Source organism: Charadrius vociferus, unplaced genomic scaffold (genome assembly GCF_000708025.1).
Source record: "Charadrius vociferus isolate BGI_N301 unplaced genomic scaffold, ASM70802v2 scaffold54, whole genome shotgun sequence".
NCBI classification, from domain to species: Eukaryota; Metazoa; Chordata; class Aves; order Charadriiformes; family Charadriidae; genus Charadrius; species Charadrius vociferus.
In genome coordinates this window covers 2,792,795-2,800,792 of record NW_009648350.1, presented here as the reverse complement: position 1 = coordinate 2,800,792, position 7,998 = coordinate 2,792,795, and the positions used below count along the sequence as shown (strand labels likewise).

Genomic DNA, 7,998 nt, shown 5'->3' with positions numbered 1-7,998 from the left:
TGAGGGGGGCTGAGGGGGAGGAGGATGAGGAGCACAGGTCCTGGGGGGGATTGCGGTCCTGGGGGGATGCTGTGTCTCTGCCCGATGAAATATGCCTGCTGCTGGCGGGCTCTCGGCCCAGAGAGGCATAACCTGGGTGGCCAAGTCAATTAGTTTTGGATGAACTTCTCTTTCTGATGGTGTGTGATGGATGGTGCGCAGTGTGGCTCGCTGCTTCCTTCCTCTACTGGGATATGCCCCTGCTCGCAAAACCTATTGAGAATTCAGGCTGGTGGTTGGGGGTTTAACAGTAATCCTTAAGATGCTGAAATCCGTTGAGCGTGACTCTTGATTCCAGCAGAGGACGGCTGCGATGTGGTAGGGAGATAGAGTCCGACCTCTGTCTTCTAGCGTAAATAGTTCTCAGTGGCATATGACAGAATGATTATCGTAGCTATAAAGATACGCTTTACAAAAGAGGCTTGCCTAATTATTTTTATAGGAATTAAACGTATTAGCAATGAGATTTTGACCCCATGGTATCAGCTCAGTCGTAAATATGGGGCATAGCTAGACTAGTGCTAGACTTTGCATCCCTTTGGAGGCTCTTATAGCAAATTATAATTGTTGCAATAGCAGGAAAACTGAGCTGAGGTTAGCTGGGTAGATTGTTTCTTGTCATAGCATAATAATTAAGCTGTTCATGTAGGGGCTTGCAGCTATTATGGCTTTATCTGGTAAAACAGTGAGATAGAGAACGTCCTTATCACCGGTAATTGTATTACCATGTTACCTCTCTGCAGTAGCCTCTGGTACTCAGTCACTTTGGCAGAGTGTTGAATTTTAAGATTGTTCTGGACTTTTGAAGTAGATTTCCTCTCATCTAGTGACACTTTCTCTACAAAAAGGAGCACAGGCATTTTCGGGAGAAATAACTTGCTTCCAGTGAGCACATTAGAGTAAAATTTGTTCACCAGGGCAACAAGGTAGAGTTGGTTTTACTTGTCACCCCCACTTGATCAAAGCTTAGTCACTTAATATTTTCAGGGCTTAATCTTGAGGCAGCTGCAGGTACTATTTTGAATTTATTTCAGGCATATGCATTTTCTTCACATACGTACCGTGGTTATTACGTTTGTTGTAGTCCATTAAATATATTGATTTGCCAAATGAGAAGGCATATTTTTTTTGATACTGGCAATGAAAACTAGAAAAACTACATAACAGATTTTGTCCTAAGTCAGACCTAGGCCCATAGGGTAGTAGGTATTAATCTGAAGCAGACGTTTCCATCTGAAGAAAGATGTTCTTTTTGGTTTCTTTGCCTAGCCTTGCTTCCCTTTTGAGCTTGAGGTCGCAAAAGAACATTTTCCTCTAACTTGTCCTACCAGTAAACCTCAAGGATCTTTGGGAGGCTGTTGTGATGATGGCTTTCTGTGGGCTGAGGCAATCACGTTTGCATAGTGCTTGATAAAAAAATTGAGAAATAGAACTAAAAGTAAAGAAAGTGTGGTGAAATCCCCAAGGTCACTGCTGTGGTAACTACCAAAACATCTCTACAAACGTGTTTGTCTTCTTTTTCGCTCAGAACAATGCCAAGGTAGCAGTGCTGGGGGCCTCGGGAGGCATTGGCCAGCCTCTCTCCCTTCTCCTGAAGAACAGCCCGCTGGTGAGCAGGCTCAGCCTTTACGATATTGCCCACACTCCAGGCGTTGCAGCTGACCTCAGCCACATCGAGACAAGAGCGAATGTTAAAGGTACTGCGAGCCGCTGGAAACGGTCTGTGCTCTGAAGGGGTCCTCTCGGGTGTCTCTGACACATGGAGAACGCCCGTTGCTGTGCTTGTGAAGGGGAATCTTCATGTGATCCTGAAGCCTAATATCAATTTAAGTAGCTTTTTCTCAAGCAGTGCACGACTAATTAAGGTTTAGCTGATTATATTGATATATATGGAGATGTGAATGGTCTGTGGTTGCACTACCGAAGGGGAATTCATAACAACTGGCAGGAAACATTCGGTAAAAATGTCTTGAAAAAAAGCTTGAGCATTGAATTTAAAAGTTTGACTACAAATAGACTTACCACTGCCTCGGTGTCTACATGAATTCTGCGTGCTGCTTTTCTGAAGGGACAGCTGTCAAGTTCTGATGAAATCAAAGAAAACTTAATCTGCTGATCTTCATTTTATTTGAAGATCACCGAAAGGTTATTCTGCTGGAATGTGTCTTCGTGCAATTCTTTGGGGGCAGTGACAGTAGTGCCAAGCTAGGGTTTTTGAGAGTAAATATACATAAAAGGAGGAACTGGGGGTTTTCAAAACAGATGAATGTGAGGTTCCTGCCGCTCTCATTCTTTAAGTTTTGAAACAAGGGAAAAACATCAAATAGGGTCCATACATAATTGTATTTCTTTGCTTTTTGGCATAGGTCTGAATTGAAGGCTAAATTTTAAGAAGGATTTGGGTGCCTCTAGGCATAATTTTATATTTCAAAGTGTTGAATATTTAGTAACTGGCAAAACCATGATGCCTGAATGTCTTCTATTTCAGGCTTTCTGGGACCTGAGCAGTTGCCAGAATGTCTGAAGGGCTGTGATGTTGTAGTTATTCCTGCCGGAGTCCCTAGAAAACCAGGTATGTTCTCTTTGTTAAAAAGCCCCAGGGCTTCATTGAAGTGTATCTCTGCAGTACTGTTACTCAAATAGAGCTGTATCTGGTGCCTTCTGGTAGTGTTGGCTTGGGATGTAAGTGGTCTGTTAATGACACTGACCTAGGACTTGTGGTATAGGCACCTAGTTTAGCCTCTCTCTTAGATTGTCCCTTGCAAAATGGGCAGAGTTGATTTTTGGAGTTCCTGTGTAGGGATAAGGTGCAAAGACTTTTCATGCGAGTGATCCTGAATCTCCCTTAGAGTTTCTTGCCCAGAGCAAGGCTCTAATGTGGGGGGAGGGAGAGGCGAAGTTCCTTGTTCCATATCTCAGCAGAACAGAAATAATCCATTTGTTTTGCATTAATTGTATGATAACTTCTGAGAGAATCTCGTGAGTGAATGCTATTAATCCTTCCTTGAATGTCTCTGACCTGTTCCATTTCTACTCTGTTTTTTGGTATCCTGTTGGGAACGTAACAAAATTCTAGACTTTAATGCTTAGCTCTTCCTCTTCATTTTTCATGGTTGAAGTAGTTGATGCAACAGAAACGAGAGGTGGCGCTTACTCAAGTAGCGCTATTTTGCACAGAGTGGTTGGCATTCAAACTGTAGTTGTGGAGGTGACTTCGGAGGGGGAGGAGGATTCATCTTAGGAGCAGTCACGCTGCTCTGAGCCCCACTGGTATACTGGTGCGGGTCAGCATGGTCTCACCATACTTCGTGCTGCCTGTACATTATGACAATTGGCAGCTGGGCTGGTCGCTGCTGAAAAGGGCTGGTCTATCTGAAAGGGCAGTAATCTTTTATTAGCGAGAGCAGTTACCTTTGGACTGAATTCATTACTGCAGATAGAGAGTTTTCTCTTGATATATGAAACCAGAAGCTAAAGTTGACGTATGAGCAGAATATTGGTTTTTGATGGAGTTGCTTGCCCATTAATGAGTAGGCTATGGGTAACGTAAAATATTGTACTGGATATGTTTTAGGTATGACCCGTGATGACCTGTTCAACACCAATGCTAGCATTGTTGCTACTTTGACATCTGCCTGTGCAAAGCACTGTCCAGAAGCCATGATCTGTATTATTTCTAACCCGGTAAGCATTTTCTGGAGACCTTGAAAATGTAGAGGGGAAAAAAAAATCCATACTGAGAATACTGTAGTAACCTGTGAGTTGCTGTTAGTTTTGAGCAGTATCTTTAAGGTCTGCAGGGTATTTGCAGAAAAGAACTAAAAGCCTGGTTCTAGTAACCCATTTTTCTTGGGCTGTATTTAAGTCAGAGGAAACTTGGATATAAAAGTGCTTAATATCTCAACATCTGTCTGATTGTTGTTATAGTACGTGCTGGTGTATTAGCTGGAATAGAAGTCTTAGCTCGCTAAGGGGGGAGCCTTTGTAATGTGAATGAAGAAATTTGTTGTCATAGTGATTATTTAAAATGGAAGATTTTTATTCCAGCCTGACTGTAAATTGTTCTTCAATTACAGAATTAAAGTAATTGGCTACAGTTGGCTTTAAATTAGAAGTACACTTCAGGTTGTTTACTGGCCTGTTCATGCATTGGCTTCATTATTATACTGGTTTTAATGAATGCTTGCTTATTCTTGCTTATAGGTAAATTCAACCATCCCAATAACTTCAGAAGTCTTCAAGAAGCACGGTGTGTATAATCCCAACAGAATCTTTGGCGTTACAACACTGGACATTGTCAGAGCGAATACTTTTGTGGCTGAACTAAAGGTAGGTCATAATAACTGATGCTGGGGGGCGGGGTGGGGGGAGATATGGTGTGCTTTGGTCAACAGAGCTATCAAAAATGCTTTTAAAATCACTGCACAGAGCCAAAAGAGCTTGGATTTCTGTGGAGCTAGAGGCAAAGGCAATCATTCCCTATTTCCATTCTCTAGAGGAGCCTGGGGATAGGGTTTCTTGCAAAATGTGGTTCAAGAGACTTTGACCTTTCCTTTTCATAGCTGTCACCTGTGAGCGAGCTACATGTTCGCTTTAATTCTGTTGGCATTTTCAACCCTGCTGGTGCAACCGGAGGAGAGGGTTGAATTGTAGCATGTATTTGCAAGTCAGACTATCTGTGCTGCGTGTTACAGGATATTCTGCAAAGTATCAGGAGGCGTAACAAGTTACTGCTCGTAATAGCCCTGGCGGAGTTTGTACTTGTGCTGCTATTTATCTGAACTTGCATTACTAATATCCTGTAACTGTCTAAAGTTATCAGAGTAACCTGGAGTTCAACTCTGTAGATCTGACTTTGTCCCTGGAGTGTAGGTGCCTCTGAAACTCCTGCCCTGTGCAGCACTGGGTTATAGATGTATCCAAAAACCCTGGGCAGAAAAAGCAGCATGGTGGTTTTAAATGTTTTTCTTGTCCATATGCTTCAGAAGCTGCAAAGTTTCATGTTTCCCTTAGGGCTTAGATCCAGCTCAAGTAAGTGTTCCGGTTATTGGTGGCCATGCTGGGAAGACTATCATCCCTCTTATCTCTCAGGTAAGTCGTAGTAACTGCCATGCGTGGCATTATACTGTATGGTATTCCTCATCAATACGTTAACAGTTAACGTAAAGTGCCTTTGTGATGGCGTGTAAGGTGCCGTACAGCAGAGACAGTCTTCCCTAATCTTACGGTTGCTTTTATTCTGAGGTGAGGTACAAGACACTGGAAGGCAGTGAGCTAAATCTAAACTCTTCTAGGTGGTTTAAATACTTCCAGCCTTTCTCCTCTGAAGGAGTTTGGGATAAGAACTGAGGTGTGATGTGGGTGTTGAGCTGTCTTGGCACTGTTTGTTTTGGTTTTTATTTTTTGCGACAGGTATTTTATGATATGAATACCTTGCTTCAGCTGGAGAATTAATTTGATTTTGCTGTGGTGGACTAGAAACACCACTTCAGTATGCAGCATTGAAACGAGGAGGCATATCTCTAGCTGTCTAGCGGGGAACGCTGCTTCAGTCATGACTGGTAGTCAGGGAGAGGCTCCCTTCACGCATCGAAGCCAGAATGAAATGCAGTTCTAAAGCAGGCTCCAGCTTCATGAGAAGATGGCTGGGATATGGCCAAGGAGCAGGAGTTGGCTGGGATATGGCCAAAGAGCAGTCTGCGCGAAAGGGGAAAAAGCTTTGCTCTAAGCGGGGAATAAAGTGTCCTTTACAGAAGGGTGTTTGTAGGGAATAAGAGCAAGGGCTGTGAAGCAGCTGAATGCTGGGAGGGTGCTTTCTTTAGACAGTCAGTCGGGACAGCAGCAGCTGAAGGTTCAGTAACTTGGTAAATACTGCTGCCAGACTGGATCCTTCATAAAGCTCTTGACATCCATAATGCCACAGTGACCCAAATATTTACAAGGTGGCTTTTTGAAGTTCCTAAGGCTTGTTACTTGCTTGGAGGGCATCTGTCTAGTGCAAAGGACTACAGAGTAGTAAGTAACCATGGCAAGCCCTGGTTTTGCTGTCAAGTTGTGGTTTGTCCTTGAGCAGGCTAGGCATGGTTAGGTTCCTGTTAGAGTCCAGGCAATAACGGGCAGCCTTGGTGAACGCTTGCAGCTGGTCAGTGTCACGCAATCCGTGAGCTGGGGCAACTGATCTTCCCAGTTGAGAACTGTTGGTAACAATTGTAATGGTACAAACAGCATCATGTGGGTGGCTTTAATGCTGAACCTGGAGGGGTCTTGGTATTTGATAATAACTTCTTTTTTTGTGATCTAGTGCACACCAAAAGTGGACTTCCCTCAGGATCAACTGGAGAAGCTTACAGGGAGAATTCAAGAAGCTGGCACTGAAGTTGTCAAAGCTAAAGCGGGAGCAGGTTGGTTCTTGACTACAGCTTCCAAGTAATTCTTGTTGGCCAGCTGAATATATGCAGTCCTCTTTGGTTTAATCTTACTTACAACTGTGGTACAGAACTATGAACTGCTGATTACAAATCTAGGTGCTCTGCTGTGTCAGCAGCTGCCTGAACTATGGTACTAGAAGCAGCTCAGTGTGTAGGTAGGACTAAACATGAACTGATCCTATGCCATGTATGGCTTTAAAAAGGGTCTTCTCTGTCAAATTAAGCTGTTCCTTCCTGTAAATCTGGTCAACTAAATAGCACGTAGCTGGCCAAAAGCTGCTGCTTTATCCAACTGGCTGCGAGCTTGAAGTCAGTGACACTGCAGCTCTGTAAACATACCAATGTGAAAGCCTTTGATACTAAAGTGTGAAATTTCAATGTGAACTGTTCTAAAAGTGATTTGACTTTTACAGGATCTGCCACCTTGTCTATGGCCTATGCTGGCGCTCGATTTGTGTTCTCTCTGGTGGATGCAATGAATGGAAAGGAAGGGGTTATTGAATGTGCCTTTGTTCGGTCAGAAGAGACGGAGAGCCCGTACTTCTCTACACCTCTGCTGCTGGGAGTATGTACTTTAACTGATGTGGCTTATAAACACCAGCTACTGTGGTTTTATGGAGTTATTTCAGTTTAGTCTAATGCTAGGTATCACTGAAGTTAACAGCTGAGCATCCCTTCAAGAGTTCTTGAATATTTGGATATTGTGCTTAGGCGTACACCTCATGCTTGACATGCTTTATCTGTTAGTAGACTGCGGGTCGCTGAGTAACTGGAGATTCAGACTTGTCTTAAGAGGTCATGCTTGCCTCGAGTCAGTGCCTGTTTGTGAAGGGCTTTCATGTGATTAACCAGAGTCAGCAATCCTGTCTCCTCAGCTTGATCTGCTACAAGCAAATCCCTCAGAAATGGAGGCACAGGGGGAACTACAGCATGGATTAGGATTAATAGATTGCTTTCAGGACCTCTAGTGAACTCTGAAAGAAGTGTTCCTTTTGTCACCCTTACCCTGTGGGTGGAGTGAAAAACAAGGATGCTGCAGCCCTGTGGGGTTTGCTGTCTTAGGTGCTAGCCAGGGAGGGAATGGAAATAGAGGGGTATTAAGGGGAAAGAGGTCGGATGTAGGCATGAGATCTGGAAAACTTAGAGTGCAACTCTGAAGCAGTTCCAGACAGTAAGCCATTGGCAAGTGATGGGCATATGCTAAAGGAGGGAAATTCTCTTGCCAGACGGTGGGTTTGAAGATAGGAGGAGGCATGAAGGACCAGTTGGTATCAGTCTCCTCTTGAAGGAGCTGATGGACTAGCTTCAAGTTTCATCTTGTGAACAGTGAAAGAGAAGTTTGTGAAGGCTGGAGAAGTTGCTACAGATAAGAAGAGGCTTCCGAGCCTTGCCAGGAAGCACAGGGTTGGCAGACTAGAGATGACAGAGGTCCCGGGCTGGGTCTCTGTCTCAGCTGGATAATACTTAATCAGAGCTGTTAAGTTACTCTCTAGGTCATTCGATGAATGGTTAATCCTTAAATCCTCTTTCC

General features: G+C 43.7%; 1 protein-coding gene across 1 annotated transcript in view; it reads left to right on the top strand.

Moving 5' to 3' along the window:
* Positions 1 to 703: 703 nt before the first annotated feature.
* MDH2 (malate dehydrogenase 2, NAD (mitochondrial)) overlaps positions 704 to 7,998 on the top strand; it is a 7,634-nt gene continuing 339 nt past the window's right edge. Inside the window, 9 exon segments of the mRNA XM_009885203.1 lie at positions 704 to 724; positions 1,444 to 1,539; positions 1,541 to 1,736; positions 2,528 to 2,611; positions 3,614 to 3,723; positions 4,243 to 4,368; positions 5,053 to 5,130; positions 6,341 to 6,440; positions 6,881 to 7,032. Coding sequence (XP_009883505.1) covers positions 704 to 724; positions 1,444 to 1,539; positions 1,541 to 1,736; positions 2,528 to 2,611; positions 3,614 to 3,723; positions 4,243 to 4,368; positions 5,053 to 5,130; positions 6,341 to 6,440; positions 6,881 to 7,032 — 963 coding nt within the window.